The sequence below is a fragment of the Melozone crissalis genome, unplaced genomic scaffold (assembly GCF_028551555.1).
Source record: "Melozone crissalis strain CALT ecotype California unplaced genomic scaffold, PUWL_Pcris_2 ptg000042l_1, whole genome shotgun sequence".
NCBI lineage: Eukaryota > Metazoa > Chordata > Aves > Passeriformes > Passerellidae > Melozone > Melozone crissalis.
In genome coordinates this window covers 5192098-5213580 of record NW_026535820.1, presented here as the reverse complement: position 1 = coordinate 5213580, position 21483 = coordinate 5192098, and the positions used below count along the sequence as shown (strand labels likewise).

Here is a 21483-nt window from a genome sequence, read left to right as displayed (position 1 = left end):
CAGGAGCCGGGGAAACAGCTGAGGATGGGATTGCCAATGGGCTGGAGACACAGCAAGAGATAGGAAAGCACAAGAAGCAGAAATGTGCAGAAGAATAGAAAGAGCAGAGTGTCTGAGTGAGGGTGATGCCATGAGATGATGCTGTGATCAGGTTTAAGGATCGAGATGTGTCTATGTCACAAAGGAAATGACTGCTGTCATGGGGCAGTGATCATTTTCAGCTATGTGAACTTCAACTTTGTATTTTTCCTGCATGTGATTTTACTCAACCCACTCTGAAGTGCTATATTCCCCCTCCCTTTTTTTTTTTAACCCCAGCTGATGTTCTTCACACCACTGTATTTACTCCCTTCCTCTAATTAAAGTATATCATTGAAAAGTGCTGTGGAAACAGAGCTTTTTGACAGAACATAGTGATAATGAGTACTTCATGTGATGACAACACTGGTGAAGCACTCTTCTTATTTTCTCACAGGAGTTAGCATTCTGCATAACACTTTTGGCATTTCTTATCATACTACATCGTCTTTGGAATCTGATTCAATACATGATTTGTACTTTCATGGGTAGGAAATATTTCATTTTACCACTAACTAACAGCTCAAATAGTGTATCTGGTGATGTTCCTCTATAGCTTTAAAGGACTTTTCCCCTTTCTTCCTATCCAAAAACATAATGCTAGTTCACAACACGAGCTGCCTAAATCATTTCGTCCTCATCACAAATGCCACCCTTCAGCTTACTCCTGCATGGTTAAATATTGCATCTTCCTGGTTCAAAGTGAAAAGAGACATTTACTCTTGCAGATATATGGGCTTGTATTTCAGTTGCTGTTCAGATGACCAGCAGGATGGAGAATCTGTTGGTCGACAGATGTGAAGAACACCAAGCTTGTTCAGTCCAACAATTAGGGGAGGAAGAGCTGGAGAGTAATAATTGGCATCAGAGGGGTTGAGGTCAGGAAAACAAATCCACTGAATAATCCTGCTGCCAGGATCACCACAGAAAGCAAATCACCTGTGCTCTCTTGGGTGGATGGCTTGAGCCCCACTCTTCAGAGTTCCCCATGGACATAGTGGAAAAGGTCCCTCACACCTGAGCTCACACAGCACACCCCACATTCCCTTCAGGTCCCACTGCCATTCAAAGCTGTCTCTGCCACATTCCCAGTGAGCATGGAACACTAATCATGGCCCTGAAATGCAGCATTTACAGGAATCCCACCCAATCTAGACAAAGGCTTTTTTTCCTTAGGTCACATTAAGAGTTGAAATATCCACAAGATCAAGGACTAAGAACTTCTCTATCAAATGAAGTTGTCCCAAATACAAACTCTGTAATCTAAACCTTAACTATTCCTTAACATCTCTTCTGGAGTAACCCCTTTTTTGGTAGACAATATCCATTACTATCTTCCAGCTCCAAATTTGTGCCCCTCTAGGTAAGACATACATGTGTGTTTAGTTTTCAGTGTGATATAACTGATCTACAGAGAATTTTGTATTATAACTGGGATATTCAATGTTGTTTACTGAAAACAAAAAACCTGACTCAAACCAGCTGTAGTTAGCTTTGGGTATTTGCTCAAATGACAGACAAATTCAGTGTTAATCTATTCTTCAACACAAAGATGATTGGTTTTCCCTGCTCATTTCTGCACTGTGGTCTCAGCACTGTGCATGATATGGAGCATCATGCACAGCAAAAGTGACAAATTATTATTCAGTGTGCAGAACTTCCAGCACTATGACAGAAGAATATCTCTCAATTAAAATAATTAAAAGGGAGAGGGAAGAAGTTATCATCTACACTTTAGTTGCATAAATTGGCCAAAAAGATTCACTGTCTGGTAGTAATTTGAATTTGAAGAGCATTGGGCAATGTGAATCTCAATTAAGTTCATGGACCATAGTTTAATCTTCATTTACTTGTGTTTGGTTTTGAAAACTTGTATTATTACTAAAGGACATAGAGGTTGTTTTTATTCCTGGGAAATCAGGCATGCTTTCTTTCCCCTCTCCCTATTTTTTAAATTCAGAATACCTTTTAAAATTAAAAATAGATAAAGGCAGAAAGCTCTTATTTCTGCTATTTGAGACCTCTTTCTGTGTGGTCTCCAGTGACATCTTTATGATTTATTTAATAATGAAGTAGAAAGGAGGTGAAGGAAAAAGACATTTTGGTCTCAGATTCTATTTGCATAAAAATGGTTTTATTCTCCTTGCATAGTGAGGTGGCTGATTAGACAGTTTATGTGTCTTCATTTTTCATATGAAAGATCAGGTCACTGCCCTTGTTCATTTGTGTGATAAGCCCCGAAAGCCAAATAACAGAATTACTTTGAATAACTGTATAATTATTTATAATAATAATATAAACCTGCATGACTGTCATCATAAGAGCAGCATATAATTTATTTTCAGGCTCCTTTAACAGAATGCACCAATAGGGCTTTCATTCATTTTCAGCAGCAAAAAGAGATCAGTTCCCCTATTAATTCCCAACATTTACTTTATTTAAGGGTCGTGTCACTCTAAGAAATTGTATTGATGCATCTCTAAATTTCCTCCAGAGTGTGAGAGCAGGGACAAGGCAACAGGAGCCACAGCCCACAGGTGTGCAGATTGTTTGGTGTAAGAAAGGCCAAAAGAAGATTATTCAGCATGAACAAAATAGGTAACTCTGCATCAGACAGCTTCATCCTCCTTTGGGGAGTGCCTAAGTCAGCAGTGTGGTCACCACGGGCTGCTTCTGCCTCTGACAGAGAAAGAGAGGCATCTCCAGTCTGAGCAAGTTCAGCAGCAGCTGCTGCTTGTCCCTTGGCACCTGTCCCACCTGCCTGCTGAGTGTGAGGTGACATTGCTCCCAGCCCAGCTGCCCCTGCTCGGTGTCTGAAGCTCGGGAGATCTGAGCCTCGGGAGATGAGAACCAGCAGCAAATGATTACAGCATGGGGAGCAGGAATAGCATCAATGAACTGCCTTGGCTCCATGGGGAGGGCTGCATTAGTGCTGGGTGACACAGACAGCAGGGAGAAACAGAGTCCCACAACTTTCCCTGATCATATTTTGTCAGCAACATCTCTCATGGAGTGAAACCATATAAATTTGTGAGCATTCATTAAAGTCTTGGTTTGGGTCTGTGTGTGGTTACCCATTTTATTTCAGCTAAAATGAAGTACTGGACCCTGCATCCCGTTGCTCAAATTCAGAAAAGAGTCTGTCTGTGGCTCCAAAGGACTCCAGTGTATATACATTTAGTCTGAAATGAAATGCAAGTTAATCATCCACAAACAGTAGCCTGATCTAATTTCCCTTTGCAGCCAGCAAGTACAGTTCTTTAATTCCGCGAGGATATAAAATATAATCAGGACTGAACTGTTTGGGAGGAGAAATACTAATGGAATGGCCTATGCTAATCTTCTTTCATTAGTTTTAAAATTTTCTATTACTTTCTTGCAACCTTATGCCATCTGCCAGAATTACCATAAGGACAGTCTTCTCTGTATTCATGTACTGTAGTTCTCTTTGCCCTGCTGCTGAATATTTTAATTTCAGCTGGTGATCCTTCTTTTTTTTTTTTTCCCCGTGAAACATCTTTAAATCACATCAGAGAAGTCAGGATTTAGCTAACTTTTAGCTGATTGGTTGTCATGTCAATGTGCAGACAACATGGACAAAATAAGATCATTTAAAACCAAAATAAGGCCAAGAGATTGCACTGTGCTCTTTGTTCACATAGCTCCACTTTTCCATCAGGGTATAAAAGGCATGGTCCCACATTTTAGCACAGTGCTGCTCTGGAGTGTTTGCACAAGAAAGGCAGCAGAACACAAATAAGAAATGTTCTCTTCACCAAATTGGAAATTAAGTCTTGCCAATGTGCTCAGGTGAGGAAGACAAGCACCCACTTCAAGCCAGCTGTTCCAAGAGGGATTTCTTGCTCAAGAGAAGGCAGTCTTGTGAGGGTGGATCTTGCAGGAATGGGGCTAAGAAAGGGTCTCCATCCCCAACACACCTTCCCACAGTTTCCCCCAGAGCAGAACAAGAAGTTTGTTAGCATCAGCCACGGGCATGGCCCAGGTAGCTCTCTTCCAAGACACCAGCTGCTGCTGTAAAGGCTCTCTGCTCCCTGCAACAAGGGTGTTTAGTGCTAATGAAAGATCTGGGACTGCAGACAGCAAAAATCAACTTGATATTTGCTATCTAGGTCTTTATATATCTGTATTTTACCTTTCCTTAGGTGGAAAATTGATGAGTTTATTCCTGTACCATTAGAAAATATCTGCAAGGTTTGACTGAATGAAAATGAGTCATCTGTCCTCCATGAAGCTGAGCTTTTTGTAGGAGACCCTTGAATCAGCTGGTGTAGAAGCCCAAATTAAACTCTGTTTCGATCTTCTTCCTAAACATCTTTTAAATTTCACTGGGGGGGGGGGGGGTGGGTGTTGTGGAGGGAAGCATTCAGCCTGTACCTGAACAAACACTAGATGCAAGAAACTCAGTTAACAATCAGGAAATTCTGCCTTTGCTTCTCTGTAGCTTGACTCAGTGAGTTGGGACTCAGTGATAGCAGCTACATCTGTGGCCATTCAGGCTGATGTTCAGTTGGTGACAAATTTTGCCTGTAAATTTCCATTTTGTTTCTTGACTTTGTACTTCAGGTGAATTTTTTCCCCTCAGTTTGGCAATACATGCGGAGGAGATCAGCAAAGTCTTGATTGTTCCTCTTTTAACACCTCCCTCTCCCTTAATTTTGAGAATTATCTGGGTGATTCAGAGACAGCAGTGATGAGTCGTGAGGGCAATGCATTAAGACCAGATTTCAGACAACAGTTTCTCATAATTAATATGAGTGGCAAATACTTCACCTGAAGTTTTCCCTCAAATAGTCTGCTCTGCTGTTTGTCTGGTGAGTCATAGATACCATCTGATTTATGGATATTTCATTTTTTTCAGTCTATTACTAGTAAAAGGATCTCCACAGTGACAGTTTGGACAAAATTATTTTTCCTGTTGAAATTAATACAAAGCCAGGCTCACCTAGACATTGTCTTTCTGTGACTAGCTCGTCTAAATACTGAATTCTACCTCCATTCAGCCTCCTCCTCCAAGCATCACTGTTCTGCTCATTGTTAAGGAGTTTGGAAAGGAAAATAGAATGTAAACAAAAAATATTTTTTAATCATGGATGAACTGTTACTGGTTTACATCACATTGTGGTAGATGTATGTCACAACTACACAAACCACATGCTTTTGGGATATTTGCTTAGTTATCTTACTGCCTTGAGACAGGCCAGGCTTTCAGTGCAGCACTCACTCACCTCTGGAAAGCAGCACTGGTATCCTGTAAGCATTAGAGATGGATCAACATTTAAATTCCAGCCTAGCTGATTGAAAATCCCAGTGGTGGCAATTAGTTAACTGGGCCTGAACCCCTATGTTTGGGAAGGGTATCCTTCCCCTTTCAGGGTTTCCAGGCTTGTGAGCAGGCAGGGGCTGGGCTGCAGCATCCTGCAGTGCCCACCTGCTGGGCTTTTAAAATGGAGATAAAGACCAGGGGGACTAAAATGGAGATAAAGACCATGTGCAACCAAAGTTAAATGGAAAATGGGGAGACAGACATATCAAAGAGTGATGATTCAATCTTGTATCTCTTTGCAGGTGATATATATTCCTGGCATCTTTGCAATAATCCTCAGGTCATTAAGTAAGAGGCCAGTGACTAATTAAAAAAACCTGTTATCCCTGGCTGCCGGCCAAGAGGTACTGAAATGTTCAAACCATGTTCAAACAGAGACATCATGCCTTTGACTGAGCAGAGAATGAGGAGCTCACAGTCCTGGGGGATAAGTGATCTGAATTTCTTACTGCTCTTTTCAATTTAGAGAGCACCCTATAAAATCTGCCTGGGTCTGTCTCAGCCACTGAAGGTGGTGATCGAAATACAGATCAGTCACTCAGAGCACTCCTGGCTCAGCACTTCTGTTCACAGAAGTGGTTTTTGTTCATGATGAAACACTTGCTGTATGACTTATTCTATTACAAAATGCCTTACCAAGAAAATATAGCTGTCATTTCCCCCATTAGTGCTGATGAGCCTCTTCAACATCTGGCAAAATATTTGTTTTTAAAATACATTCATTTTTATATTTATGTACAAATTCAAAATTTAATTTTATAAAATAAATAAATTTCTTTTTAAAGAAAAATTGAGCTGGTGCCTGTCCACATGCAGGTGAATTCCAAGCTTGCCTCTGGCGACAGTGACTGCAATCTGTACTCCATGCCCTGTCAATAACTGGTCAATAACTGTGACTGAATCCAAAGCTCCATGAGCAGAATTTATCACAGCTCCTTGGACTTCACCTGGGAACAGTGTGAGATGGACAGAAGGAAACTTGATTTAATATCTCGCTCATCACTTGGCTGAGTGCTGTGCAAGCAGGCCAGCACTGCTGACGGGCAAGCAGAGATTACAAAGTGAGATTTGACACGACAGACACCCATCTGGGCAATCACAGTGCTACTCACTGAGCAATTCTGGAGTTTTGGAGCAGAGTCATAGCTTGGATAACAGCTTCAGTTGCTGTGGTTGCAGTAAGGAGCAGATTCAGGCAACCGGAGACGTGGAAAAATAAGCACAGAAAGAAAAAGTGGTAGCAGCAACAGCTGATGAGGGAAAAAAATGTTGTAACTGTGGCCAAGACTTTCTTCTTCTGTTTTGTGGTGGCTTTAAGGAATGGCAACAGGTTGCTTTAGCTGACAATCTGGGTTTTTGTCCCTAATCTCCACTTTTTTTTTCTCTCAGAGGAGCTGTGCTGTGCCCACAGTTCACAAACACCACTCTCACCCCCTGCAGGCTTAGGAGAGCCTAGGGCAGTCAGTTACTCACAATGTGAGCAGCCTGGGATGAGCCTCCAAGCATGGGATGTGTGTGTCTACACACCACAAAGCTATGCTGGCTCTGTTATCTGATCCCACAAATGGAGCTCCAGGGTGAATCACAGCTGAACTATCACTGTGTCATTCATTGGATTTCCAAAAGTACCATTTGCAGAAGGAGAAAAAGCTTTGAAATACAAAAGTCCACGTTAGTCAAAGGAAAGTCTGTCTCTGCCTGACAGAGACAGACAGGACGTTAAACCACTACTATTTTTCCACTTCTCCCTGAAAGCTATTTAGCAAAGTTTCTACAACACGGATTAGATTGATTACTGCCATGGAGAAGTTCTTGGAAGGTCTTTACTTCACATTAAACTTGTTAATCTGAATTCCTATCTATTTGTGTGACAAAGCAGCAGTAGGAGGAAGAGGGAAGAGCTGGTATTCATGAGTAGCTTCCTGGCACTGGTGACCAGTGTGTAGTACGTGACCAGCACTTACTCCTGCAGCCTCTCAATAGGATTCTTCCTTTGCTAGACAGCTCTCCAGCAGGGCTGCAAGTGAGCAGAAATGGTAAAGGCTTATTGATCAGGAGGTCCCAAAAAACCTTCACTCCTAGAAGGTGTGGATAAATGCAGGACAGACTGTTCTGATCATGCAGCCTTAATATTCATGCATATTTAAGACTCTCCTCTTGGGTTTCCTTCATTTTCCTGCCCAGTAGGAGGACCAGATTTCATGCAAATATGTAGTTAATTACTCTCAATGAAAAGTTGGATCAATGAGGTGCAGCAATGGGTCAAATATTACACAAGTATGTTATTTCTTCCTTTTCTTCCTTGAGTTATGAAAATAACAGGTGACTTTTATAGGGGAACTGTATGTTATTTGTCCCAAGTAATGCTGAGAAGAAAGCTGCTCTCCCACACCATGCTCTAATGTAGTTTCCACCACAGGTTCAAGTGTCTGGACCTCCATGTCCCATGGGAGATGCATGGAACCTATACCAAAATAAGCCAGTTGGGCTGTTTTCCTCTGAAATATGTTTTATCACTTTGAGATCATTATGTAAGAGATTCTGCATTAGACATTGTCCATATAATGTTAATTGTAATATAGTGATGATCTATTGAAGAAAGGCATTTCCTCCCAATGGACTTTTAAAATTAATTACTGACCACTATTAAGAGAGTGATATGTCTAATTCTGTGTCTGATGGAGCTTGTCTGTGCATATAATTTTGACTGCTACCTTATGTATTTCTGTGGCAGGTAATTGTAACAAATATTTTGGAGAATGCTCTGTTGATTCCCACTGATAAAAAAGATCCCTGCAAAATAAGCAGCCCCTTAGCTTTGAAACAATATTGTTGTGATTTACGTGACAGCTGCCAGGTGTTATGCTGAAGGAGCTAGACTGCATAAAAATATGAAAACAAAATGCTTGAACTAAAGTTTAAACTATTTAAAAATAACCTGTTGTGCTCCCTTTGTTTCCGCTGCCTGGAAGTGTTGAGTGCCAGCAGTGTAACACTTGACATTTGAGGCAGACAAACATAGCCTACAGATTCTGTGATTGCTTTGCAACCAGCTAGCATTTTTTAATCATGCCTGTTCTTGTCAACATTGGGGGTTGTTTCTAAACAAGCCAGCTAAAAATGGGAATTAAATTTAATTCCTAGCTCATTTTCTGAGGCTACAGAAACCCTGGAAGCAAGAAATCTGTATTTTCACTGCTTCTCTCTCCAAGACCCGCACTTTCTAACAAATTCACACCCTTGCTCTCCTGCTGGATAAAGAGGAGGCAGCAAAGGCACTGGGTAGTGCATGTGCCTCTAAGGGTGTGGATCCAGTTTTTTCCTCTGGCAGAAAAGGTGATTCGGGAGTTTTTTGCCAAATGGCCCTGCCTCTTATTGCTTCCCAGATGCCACCACTTACAGGGCATTTGTGCTGAGGCAGCTGTTTGTTGGGCAGTGCTGAAATCAAATCATTCAAATGATCCAGGTTTAAAAATATCTTCCTTCACCTCAAAAAAAGGAAAAAAAGAAAAAAGATGTTGTTCCAGTGACATTCCCATTCTTAGTACAGCCCTTCAAAGGACACTGAACCATGGAACCAAAGCAGGAAGAGGTGAATGGGGACCCAAGGGACAGAACCTGCTTTGGGTGGCATTGTTGATCCAGAAAACATTCACATAGGTTGTTTCCAACTGCCTCATCCATCTACATTAAAGTAGATTATGAAGCCTTTCAGCCCTTCACCTTTCCTTCTGACTTCCTAAATTTAGGAGTTTGTGATCTCATCAAATAATACTGCAGTCAAAGTTCTGAATTCCTATCACGGTGTGTTTTAATATCCTGAAATACTTGGCTGGAATCTTTGTTGTATAATTGCTTAAAAGCCAGATGTAGTCCAACCCAGTCACCCAGAGTGTGTGTGGAGTCACTAGAGTGAAACAGGTACCTCCAGAGAGCAATCCATTTCTTTGAACATGGGACAAATCACCCTCTGGTTGTGCCTTTCTCTGAGCACTCCCATTAGAGGGGATGAACAGAGTTTGCTTGAGTGGATATCTTGTTTCTGGATGACTAAAGTTTGTCAATACAGATCCCAGCCTTTGTACCTAAAGGCTGCTGAGGTTAGTGCTGGTAAAGCAGAAATCAATTTGTACCTAAAGACTGCTGAGGTTAGTGCTGGTAAAGCAGAAATCAATGTGTAGACTTCACTGTATTTCAAATATATAAAAGGCCTAAACTACATATTTTCTCCTAGCATAAACTAGATAACTGCTGGGACCTAATAAATGAAAATGTTATGACAAACCATCCCACCGACCTCTTTCCTCATCTCCACACCCTTTTTTACAAGAACCTAATACAGATTTACGTAGAGCCCTGCTTAAGGAAGCAAATACTGAAAGATGCTGAATATTTGCAACTTTGAAACGACTCATCAGGCTCAACTCTGAGATCCTTATACTGTTTATTCATGCAAATTCTAGCATGCCAGATGCTGAGGAGTGCTGAATGGCTGCTCAGTGGGAGTTGTGGTTGCTCAGCACCTCCATAGAACTGGCATGCAAACTCCAGCCTGGACTTTGCTTATGGGAAAAACAAAACCAACCATCAGTCATGCATGGTATACTTCTCTCCCCACTTCATGAGCTGGCCTGGTGAAAATTCCTGGTGCTTATTGAAAGCACCATCTGATGTCACTCGACACCACAAGGGAAAACATAAATCAAAGTGTAAGTATTCAGCACTCTCTCAGCATTGGCCTAATGTGATGAATGTAATCTGAGGTAAACCCTTTAGTTATTCCTTATTACTTTTAGGGACCCAAAGGGCTGGGACTTGTTATTCTAGTAATGTGAAAAACAAGTCCTACCCAGGAGATTGCCAAGGCAAAGATAAAGCTCAGGTAGAAGCTTGACAAGTTACCTAATAGCAATGGACAGACACAATGAAGTGTTGAATCTGGACTGTCTTAAAGGCATGTGGCCAGGGTTGTGCCATGCTCAGCACTGAGCTTTCCTCTGGGAGCAGAGTAGGGTTGCAGTAACAGGGAGAGCGAGATAATCCAGCATGAGATTACAGGGATTTACAGAGCGGTCAGATGCCTCAATCCCAATGACCTGCTTCTGCACTGTCTTTCACAATCACAGCCTGGTTCAAACCAGGTCTTTTTCTATAAAATCTACAGCTGAAATCTTTGTCTTGGACAATTCTAGCACACTGTATAACTCTGAGTCGTGTCAGCTGCTGTTGGAAGGGAAGAATGGACTTAATAATATGGACAAAGTTCCTCCTGGCACCTTTTGATGTTTTCTTGTTTTACACGAAGAGAGCAGAGCTCAGTCACTGTGTGATTCAGAGACAAACACTGAAGTGTCACAGGTGTGAAAACACAAGCCTAAAAGCCAAGTAATGTCCCTACTGTCAGTTTTGTGCTTGCTTCACTCCTAGCTGGGCGTGATGGAAAATGATTGGTTTTGGAAATACATGGAGGTATTGCAGACTAGCAGCCTGCTGAGCGCAGCAAGGTGCAGGGAGCAAATGCTTCACCCAGCCAAACCCAGTGGGAATGTGTTGGAGTTCTAACATTGTTTTGCTGACACAGGAAGATGTCATCGCAGCAAAACACGAAGGAGTTAACACATTATGAAATACAGTTTTGGCAGTGATGCAGACAAAGATTGTTTTGCTTGAAATGCAGTAGCAGCAGTGCTGGTTAACAGGGTTATGCAGTCAGCTTACTAGTCTAAGTCATTGCATTGTGCTTTATTTCTTCTTATATATTGAGTCCAAATCCTATGAAACACTCAACATAACTTGAAACTTTGCTTCAAAGTTAGTATTGATTTACTGTAAACTGGTGGATAGTGGCTGGTTGGAATAGCAAGTGAAAGTGCTAAAGGAAACCTTCCTTTATGGCAAGGTACCAGTGTGGATTAAAATTAAAAAAAAAAAAAAAAAACAGGAATTGTGTTTTAAACCTCTTGACAGTCCTATTCTTTTACAGGGTGAGAAGTGAGGACCATGCCTGCTTACACACACTGCTGAGGGCTTGGACAAAATTGTACAGCCAGATTCAAAATTACTCTTAGCTAGTCCAGGCACTCTGACTGCCCTTCCAAAAACAAAGGCAAAGTTTTCAGCATCACAAAAGACTAATAAACCACCTACGCTCCTGCATCTACCAAGATGAAGAGAGCTCCAATGCCTTATAATTCAGAGCCATGTATTTACTGTAGTCAGGTTGAAAGATTTGCAATCAGCACTTTCTAGGGCTGAGAGGCAGATCTTCTATAATCCTGTTCCTTAGTTACCTGCCTTCAGCTGAAGATCTGGCCTCCTGGGCCCAATTCTTTGCCATGCTTTTGCATGAGCCTGGGAGACAGCCCTTCTCAGCAGCATTGCTGGAAATGGGCTTTTGCATTCAAGTAGACACTTGTTTCTCCCATGTTTTCACCATGCTTGTGGTCTCCATAAAATACATCATAAAGTTAGCAAGCAAAAGCTATTTTCATCTGCAAGATGCCTGTTTGGGTTTTGCAGTAAGTCGCCATGAGTGCCTTGCTTTGAAAATATGAATCTAAGTCAAAGATTGGTCCACATTTCAAATAGTAAAGCAGTTTCTCAGATAATATTTCATTGAAATTAATAGGGCTGTTTCAATTTAGAGCAATCAAGGATATTGATAAAAATGGCACTGTGAACTGTAATTAGATATGAATAAAGAAACAGGGATCTATTTATTTTCATACCTTCATGCTGTCTTGTTTGTTGATGACACTGAAATAGGTAGTAACTGGAATGAAGCCCAAAAGCTAATTTATGCTTAACACACCACTAGTTCTTACTTATTCTTGTAGTACACTTTAACAGTAAATACTTAGAAAAATGCTTAGTAAAATCATCCATTCCATGCTTCAGCTCCTCAAAAGCATCCCCACTTCAATGTTTGTTGCTGGATGTGTCTATTAGCAACACTGCTTAAGTAACTTTCTGGTTTAGGACAATTCTATAAATGACTGAGGTGCTGGAATTCAGAGGACACTACTTTGTCATTTACCCTTTATTGAGTAGTATGTTGACAACAAATAGTTCACTTGAGATCATGCTGAGGTTTCCAAAGTAAGCTAAAAAAGAAGTAAGCTGCACAAAGAAGACTGGCAGCGTGGCTGGTTTAATTTTAGGAATGCACAATAACGTGTGTGTGCATCTAGGAATACAAGGGGAAAAAATCCTGTATATTGCAAGTTAAATTGTGGTTTTAATGATGAAGACACAAGGAGTTAGCAAATCACACATTTTTATTTATCTTTAATAGGATTTCTGATCCTATCACAAAGCGGTCTTCATTCTTTGCCAAAGGGATCTGGAACTAGTAAAATATTTCTGCCTGTTACACTGGTCTGTTAAATATTCAATTAATTTTAGAAATTCCTTTTATTAGCAGCTACAGTATACATGTCCAGATTCCTTCTTCTACTGTAAGTGTAGGATACCTATGCAAAAAAGAGGGATATAAACTGAAGTTTATATCTCTGTATTATTTATTTCCTGTTTCTCATCTGAGTCAAATTGAAGTGAAATAAATATTAGAAGATTTTAAGGAAAAAAAAAGAAAAGAAAACACTTCCAAGGCAGATTTCATAACAGCCGAACAAGTATCATTTTGAGTGGCAATGCACTGGCAATAACATTTGGCTCTGGTTCACATCAATCTGGAGGCCCAGCTACACAAGCCAAGCTGGCTCAGGATCACTTCTGAACAGGCATTTATCACCTTCAGTGCAATAATATTCCAGAGGTCCAAATCAGGACTAAGCCCTTTGCACAGATGCGACACGCTCACCCAGCATAATCCTTCCTCAGACACTGTCATGGCAAAAGTGCCTCTGACTTCTTTGGTGTTAGAAGACTTGTCTTAACTTCCCAAATTTCCATGCTCCCTGCCTTTTCCCTTCTGTCCCACTTCATTCTGTTTCCCTGCATGTTGTGAAGTCTTACGGATTTTAATGCAATTCATATTTTCCTCTTCCATTTATCAGCCTTTCCTTCCTTTGCAGACTGGTTCTGAGCCATACCCTCAAGGACGAGTGGAGGAAGCTCCCGTGAGCAGTGAGAGGGGTGACGAGCCGGCTCGTCATGTCTTCTCCTTCTCGTGGCTGAACTCCCTGAATGAGTGATGACTCACTCTGGCTGGCTTCTGGTGTGCTTCTCCTCAGAAGGACCGTGAGCACAGGCAGCCTGGCTGCAGTCAGCAAAGAAACCGGCCTGGGAAGGGGCATCCGAGCAGGTTTCATTCCTGGGAACTCAGCTGACCTCCAGACCATACCCTTGAACTGACAGACCTGAGAGGGAGGGGAGCATGGGGACAGATTGTTCTATGTATTGTAGTCAGAGTGTTTTCCAATATTTTCTCGCTTCCAAGGGGGAAGAAGCATCACTACAGCTTTAGGCTGAGCACTGCTAGTGTTTTGTAACTCACTTGTTGGCACGTCCCCATGTAGGTGTAAACACCTCACCGATGTTCTTAGCTAAAACACTGGTATGATATTCTCTAGTAGCATCCCTTGCCAAAACAGAGTTTCTCCTCAGTATCCTCCTGCGTCCCCGCTTGTCAGTGCTGGTGACTTCAGTGACACTATCATGTCCTTGGCAGCCCCAAGTCAGAGTTGTGTCTAACAGCACTGGTGCCTCCCAGGCTGCGGAGGCTGAACACGGGAGGGAAGGAGGAAGCTGCCATCTCTTCCTTTGCGCTTGCTCTTCCTACTAAACCACAACAGATGACACTTGCAGAAACACAATTGTAAGGAAGATTCCCAATGGCAGGAGTGAGGAAGAGACACTTACCAAAAGCACTGGCCAGGACCTCCACACATCTCAGAGTATGTGGGGCAGTTGCTGAAGTGCTGCCCAGTCTGTCCAGCTGTAACCTGTGCCCATGTCCTCTCAGCCATTGGTGTGTACAAAAGGGGGCATGTTCTTACATGGAACCAGGGTGCAATAAGGTGGCCACAGGTACTCACTCAAGGTTTAATCTGAAGACCCTGTGCTGTGCTGTAGAAAAGGTAGATGCTGACTGCCCTGTTTCATATGCATTGCAGATGTTGAGCCATCAAATGAAATCGAATTTGTGTCTTAAAAGAGGCTCTACAAGTTGTACTGAAGGCAATACTGCGGTTTTTCTCACTGAGAGTAGGGTGTCAACACTCAGCAGTGTTTAAGAGATTGGCAGCTGCTGGGAATGCTTGGTGCCATAGGGGACCAGGTGTCAAGCTCTGCACTAGGGTTACGTGTGGATCTTTCCCAAATCCCCAAATCCCAAATCCCTCGGTGCCCTGTTTTGGCAGGGGTCTGTGTGGGGCCGTAAGGCTGCGCTGTGCCCCAGCAGGGCTGGTGAGCAGGCAGTGCAGACTGGTCAGCAGGCCGTGTGGGTTCAGCCCCTGTCCCGTTGCTACCGGCCCTCGCTCGTATCTGTTTTCCATGGAGAACGTTCCCTGGAAAACTCTCCTGCGAGAGTTTCGGAGACTGCACAGGCGAGCTCTGCAAAGCTTTGGAGCTCGCACAGCCCGGAGCGAGCGCCGCCCAGCCCCGCCACCGCATCGCCTCCGGCTGCTGGAGCAGCTTTTCTCTGGGATTTGGTTCGGGCTGAGGGATTTACTATTTTCTCCCAGTCGTCCTGGAGATTTCCCCCAGCTCCTCCCGGGAAGTTTCTCCACACCCACTGCAGCTTCCCTAGAAGTCCCTGGGAGGGACCCCGCTAAGGCACGGCCGTCGGGACGGGGGAAGCCGGGGCAGGGAGGAACCTGCCCTTTTGGGCTGCGGGGAGGATGCGAAAACGCAAAAGAGATGCGGGAGCGCCTCACCGCTTTCCCACCGCCTGATCCCGGCCACAGCGGCAGGAGGCAGGGAGCCCCCTCGGGGGGCTGCAGAGCTGGGATTCGGCAGCTCCGGGGGCACCGATCTGCCCTCGACACCCCGTTCCCGGGAGCAGCCTGCGCCCAGGGCGGCGGCAGAGCAGCCCCCGTGCGGGGCCGGCGGCGTCGGGGCGCGCCTCGGGAGAGCCCGCGGAGACGGAGCTCCCCGGGATGGGGAAACATCCCCGGGGGACATCCAGGGCTCCCCGCGGCTCTGGGTGTCCATGGGTGCCCCCCCGCCCCGGTTAGCGCCGAGGGAGGCGGAGCAGCCCTCAGGCGTCTAGGCAAGAAAGTCTATCAAGGCATCTTTACTTTGCAGCTTTTATTAAAAATATAAATATTAAACATTCTCTTACACAACCAAATCGACCGAGCGCTGAAAAGATGTTTTATTGTGAAAATGTTTACAGGAAAAAAAAGTGGATTGAAAGTAGCTTACAGAGATTCCCCCTCCCACCTCCCTGCTCCCAACAGAAAAGTTTTCTGTCTTCTTGGCACCATTTCTTCCAATGCTCACACATCCCTACGTAGCGATGGCACTAGAATAACTGGGAAATGGAGAAATAAATAAAGGTAAGGGAGGTTACAAACGACACTCGTGTTTCTGCACTTGGTACACGGTTGTGCATGCTAGTCAAGGGACAGAGGCTGTTCGGAGTACGCCCTTCTAGGTTTAAAGCTATATAAAAATAAAGAGATGACATCAGAGCAGCACTATGGTACATCGGACGGTGTAATTATTCTTGTGCTAACTGCGGAATCTCTTTGGCAAGGCGGGGAGGGGCCGTTTCACTTCCCGATTATCTCCATCAGTTTCCTGTTGCTGTGAGCTTGCTGCGCTAACTGCTCGGCTCGGGCCATCTCCAAGACTTCTCGCAGGAGGTGGAAAGTCAGATCCAGAGAAATAGGGGGCTCCTCGGATCGCTTCTCCCTCTCCACCGCCTCACCCTCGGCTTCGCCGTCCTCTCGGTTCCCCTGCGAGCGCTCGGGCAGCTGCTGCAGCTGTTGAACCGCCGCCCGGAAAAAGTTGCTGGCGGAGGCGTCGGGCTGTAGGTGGCTGGTGCTGCTGGAGGAGGCGGAGAAAGAGCCAAGGGGTCTCTTGTGAAGGTTGCCCAGGCGCAGGAAATACTCTTCTCCCATGCGGAGCAGGACGGGCAGAGTTTGCTGCTGCTGCTGCTGCTGCTGCTGTCGCTGCTGCTGGAAGAAATCTGGCTGGTGCAGAGCCCCAGGGGCGGGTGCCGGGCTCTTGCTGAGAGCTCTGCACTCCTGGCAGGGCAGGAGGGCGACCAGCAGGATTCCCGTGGAGACCAGCAGCGGGATCTTCATGATCGGGGCCCAAACCTGCGGGGGCAGAGGGAGGACGGGGGTTGGGTTACAAAGCCGAGCCGCAGCGGCGGGGAGGGCAGCGGGCGGCCGGGCAGGGGGCGTCCCCGCCGCCGCTGTCCCGGTGCTGAAACGCTCCGCTCCGCGCCCTCCGCGCCCCTCGGCTCCCCGCACAGCCGGGCCCGTCCGCCCGCGCCGTCGAGGCGGCCGCTCCCCGCAGAACCCCGCGGAACAGCCCCGCGGGGCGGCTCCGCTCTGCCCCGGCAGCGGCTCCCGGGGACCCGGCTGGGCTGAGCCCCTGCGGAGCTTCCACCCGTGTTCGCGACCGGCGACTCTTTCCCCACCTGGGGCGAGCGGGAGCGTGGGGTGCCTGTGGCGGGGCGGCTCTCCCCACGAGCTGTGGGGCTCCAGCGCCCGTTCCCCACCTCCCCGCTCCCTGTGCGGCCAGGACAGGTCCCCGCATCCCGCGGGACGCGGCGCTCAGCCCCGCTCAGCGCAGGGCAGCGCATCCGCTGCGCGCCCGGGCGCGGCCGCGCACCTACCTGGGGCGGCGGCGGCGGCAGGGCAGGGCGGGCGGCGGCGGGACTCGGCGGTGCCCGGCGTCCCTTCCTCTCGCTCTCCCTCGGAGCCGGCTCCTGGCGAACTTGGGATCAGATTTGGTACTAATCAGAGCCGGGGCGCGGGATTTTTATAGCTTAGACCCTCTCCTGGAATCACGCAGAACTTGCCTAATAAGCTGACGCTCTCCCTGACAGCCCGATTGCGTGCCCCGATCTACTGCTGAATAAATCATGGGGGCCCGTCGGAGCGGCGATGGGCCGAGTTTCGCTATCGCAACCCCAAATCTCACGTCCAATTATATCAACAGATATTTATCGCCTCTGCAGTGACGTCAGCCGGGCCGGGGGCCGGGGAGCAGGATGCCCCCCCCACCCCATTGACAAAAATACGTGAATGAGATTTCCTAGCGGGCGCGTACTATGAGAGGTCACTCCGGGGAAACTTTCCACTCACGGGCCGGCCCGCGGGGAGGGACCCGGCCCGAGCGGCCCCGGGGCTGCTGTCCCGGGCTAGCTCCGTCTCCATCCCCGCTCCTTCCCGGCCCCCCGGCCTCCGCCGCCTCCGAGCCCGCCCGCACGGGGCGACTGTGGCGGGTGGGCGCGGGAGGCTCCGCGGGGCCCGTGCTTTGCGTGGCTCCCGTCTCCGCTCCGCTCCCGGGTCGGCCCGGGTCGGGCAGCGCTCGCCCCGCGGGGCGGGCAAGGGCAGGGGCGCAGCGAGCCCGCGGGGAAGGGGCTGAGGCAGAGCAGGCGCCGGTGCCGGTGCCGGGGGGACCCGGGGCAGCGCTGGCACCGGAGCTGCCAGGGACCCCGCGGAGGGAGAGGGGGCGGAAAGGCCCCGGGGCTGGCGGGGAAGGCCGGGAGAGCCGCCAGGGCCGCCGGGGAGCACCTGCCCGGACAGGGAGCGTCGCCCCGGGGCGCTGCGCTCCTGCTGCCCCGGCACCGCCGGCAGCGCCGCCTGCTCCGCCCGGGCCCGCTCCCGCTGCCGCTGCCGCTGCCGGACCGCTCCCGCCGGGCTCCTCTCCACTGCCTTCACACTGCCTGCGGGGAGACAGCACCTGCTCTTTGCTCCCCTTCTCCACTCCACTGGCTGACCTTCCCCACCTCTTCGACGCCATGGCCGGGTGCTTTCCCTGCCTGCCCTCCTCAGCTGAGGCCTTCCCCTCCAGCCTGTCCTAACACCACGTGGAGCTTTTTTCCAAGTGTTCTCCCATGACCAGTATGTCTTCAGGCTCCAGGCCATATTACATCAATGTCTCCACCTGGGTTTCTTGCCCTCTGATCTCTTCAAAAGGAAGTGCTGCCTATAGAAATAACTTCTGCCCAACGTCCATTCCATGTGTAATGTGTGTTCTTCCATTTTTGTATCCCATTATCTTTGCCAACGTCTCTCAGTCCTCCTTCTCCGCTGCCTCAGTTGAAACATCAGTCATATCCCTCCCTTTAAATTGGAGAACTTTACAGAAACCCTATTGGTTTTATCTTGTCTAGACAATAAACTCCTGGGGTCACACACTTGAGTGTGTCCCATCGTAATGAGGAATTGGGACAGAACAGGTGATCACATGCTATTGATGCAAAGTGATAAATCTGAACTCAATTTCCTTAATAAAATAACAAAGTTAAAACCACTTAATGTATGAGGTTGGCCACAGCCCAATTCTGAGCATCTCCTTAGGGATGCTCTAGACTTCAATTTTAGTTATACCAAGCTCCAGCCTCGGATGCACTTTTTGCAAAGTGCCAAAGAATCAGATCTTGTGCATCATGAAGAAACAAATGGAAAAACAAATAGTAGTACCAGAGATTTAGCTCTTCATTACCACTTTTTGCTCAGGCATTCATGAACTGAAATGTGTATTACAGAACAGAATATATTGTGTAGCTAGTTGCAGCAGCAGTTATTTGTATGCTTTTAGAGCATGTCAGCATGGCTTTCAGTGAGAACAAGAGGTTCAAAGAAACAGGAGCTAAGTTCAATCTATTGAAGGAAAATGTGAGAGGTACTTATTAAACTCAAACCCTTCAGATGTGCTCTGGGGTGGGTTTTATCACAGCGTCTCCATTTTTAGGTTTAACACTCTTTAAAAACACAAAAGCCTCTTAAAATAATGTGACCATAAAGGTAAAGAAAGAAGAATTTTGATCAATTTTTTTTTTGTGTTAGGGATGAGATCTGGATAAGACAGAGCTGCTCTTCTTCAAAAGATTGATGTCAGTGAGAAATGGCACAGGTTATGTTGTGTTTTTAATAATTTACAATATTATTTAGGTCTCTTTAGGCAGACACTTTAATCCCTTGAGAAAATCCAGGTATAGCAAATGCAACGTAGAATCAGGCTGGGGTTCTCAAGTTTTCACAAGACCTGTACAACCTGCCAGTTTCTTCTCCTCCATTTTTTTCCTCCCTCCTGGCTCTGAGAATGGTCTGCAATGTCTCACACAAGCTTGTTTCTAAGCCAACATGGTCTTATTGCCCCAGTTTGCTCATAGATCCTGAGTGATGTGTGAGAGGGCTTGCAGCAATGCAGGGAACACTGTGAGACAGTCGGATGTCTTGATAATGAGGAATATAAAATATCACAGGTACATAAACCAAAAAGCCCTTCCCTCAGCACTTCAAATGCAGAACTGACTGCCTAGGAATATAAAAGTCCTTTCTCCAGAGTCACTAGCTTCTGAGTGAAATGTCAGCTGTCACTCCTGAAGGAGATTGCCACAGAAGAAATCTTGGCTTCTCCCCAGAGGGGTGAAAAAGGAAAGACAAGGAGGGTATCAGGTACATCTGGATTAGAGATTTTTGTTTAGTGTTATAGTTTGAGATTAGCATACCCTTCATAGGAAAAGTGTTCATATTTGACTCACTCTGCAAACATCAGGAGCAAACAGAAATTTTAGTGAATCACAAAATAACATTGTCTAGAAATAAAAAGCACTATTGAGGCCCATTTCCTCTCCTCTGACTTGGGTTGAGTGCTCTTGCCCTTTAGCCTTGGTGATCTCAAACCCAGGCACCTCCTGAAAAGCAATTGCAGCTGCTCTGAGGTAGCTCAGGGGAAGCAAAAGCATGTCCAGAGCATGATGCACCCACTGCAACAGAGCATCTTCAGGCTCCTGGGGACATTCACCTTGCTCCCTTGTCTATAAAGGGAGTGCAGACAGCCACCTTTGCCTGGCCACAGGATTCTCAGACGGCAGTGTGATGTGAGAAGAATCCCCTCCTCAGGGCCTGACCACAGCAGAGAGATCAGCAGCTCTAAGTATGGCAATGCAGAGGGCTGGTGTTAAACTGAGGGTATGGCTCTTACCCCAGGTATTTCTGAGGATGTCCAGCTACAAACGTGGAAGGACACACTAGATGTAGATCAACTTTCTACCACAGTGCAGGGTTTCATTACCACTTTGTCAGAAGGCAGTAAGGATTTTTTGCATTGGTGAGTTCAGCAAACATTTCCACATCCCACAGTAGCCCTTCATTCCTGATCCCTGTGATCAGACATGCATTCTAACAGTCTGACTATTTCAGGTGAACTCAGCTCATCTGAGATGCCAGCAATCATGTGTACATCACACTTCCATTTCATCTTTTGGTAGTCTAGATACAAAGAAATCTGTGTCTGATAGTTATAAATATTATGGATTCTAGGACAACTGAGAGAAAAAGAAAAGAAAAATTCAGGGTATCTTACTCTGCCTGAAGGTGATAAGTCACTTTAAGAACAAAATACATTTGCCTATCATTCCACAGCAGACTGAGTTTGCTAGAATAATCATAGAGAACCTCAATTAAAGTGAGTTATAAAAATCAATCTAAATAAATCAATTAAATACAAAAAAAGTGTGTTGTAGATCAGGATGAAGAATTAAACGGATAAGGATTTCAGCTATCTGCCCTTGCTTCTGACCCCAGAAGTCTTCAAAATTCTCTCCTTCACTTTTAATTTCTCTTTCATTTTTCAATCACCTTGCTCTGGGAAGGAAGTCACATGCTCCTGTCACAGAGATTTTCTGTGGTGCACCTCAATCTTACAGCAGAGCTCCACCTATAACTTGTACCAGATTGTCCTACAGTCCTGTGAGAGAGAGAGAGTAAAGCACCTTAAATTCCCAAACTTTCCATGGGGGAAAACAGCATTAGAGTGTGAAGAAATTTATCAAGTATCTCTCCAGGAATTGTGTAAGAAGCAGGAGTGAATCTTGCGTTATCTGAGACCAAGCTCATTAGCTCAACGAGAGGACTATTTTCATTTACAACTTCCTATTCATACTCTTGATCCTAGATATCTGCTCA

The 21483-nt window shown here is 45.9% G+C and overlaps 2 protein-coding genes across 2 annotated transcripts in view; one reads left to right on the top strand and one right to left on the bottom strand.

Moving 5' to 3' along the window:
• Positions 1 to 13578, top strand: part of TRIM55 (tripartite motif containing 55) — a 35015-nt gene extending 21437 nt beyond the window's left edge. Inside the window, exons 5-6 of the mRNA XM_054285263.1 lie at positions 6907 to 6933; positions 13490 to 13578. Of these exons, the coding sequence (XP_054141238.1) occupies positions 6907 to 6933; positions 13490 to 13578 (116 nt within the window). The remainder of the gene's footprint in view (positions 1 to 6906; positions 6934 to 13489) is intronic.
• A 2041-nt stretch (positions 13579 to 15619) lies between these two features.
• CRH (corticotropin releasing hormone) lies at positions 15620 to 17463 on the bottom strand. The gene is made up of 2 exons (XM_054285265.1): positions 17178 to 17463; positions 15620 to 16653 (listed from the first exon to the last, which is right to left on the bottom strand). Exon 2 carries the CDS (start codon positions 16636 to 16638, stop codon positions 16102 to 16104), a length of 537 nt encoding a protein of 178 aa, XP_054141240.1. The 5' UTR covers positions 16639 to 16653; positions 17178 to 17463; the 3' UTR covers positions 15620 to 16101.
• Positions 17464 to 21483: the final 4020 nt, after the last annotated feature.

Excerpts from the sequence above, each read along its gene's own strand:
- CRH (XM_054285265.1), bottom strand. The coding sequence starts at position 16,638 with ATGAAGATCCCGCTGCTGGTCTCCACGGGAATCCTGCTGGTCGCCCTC.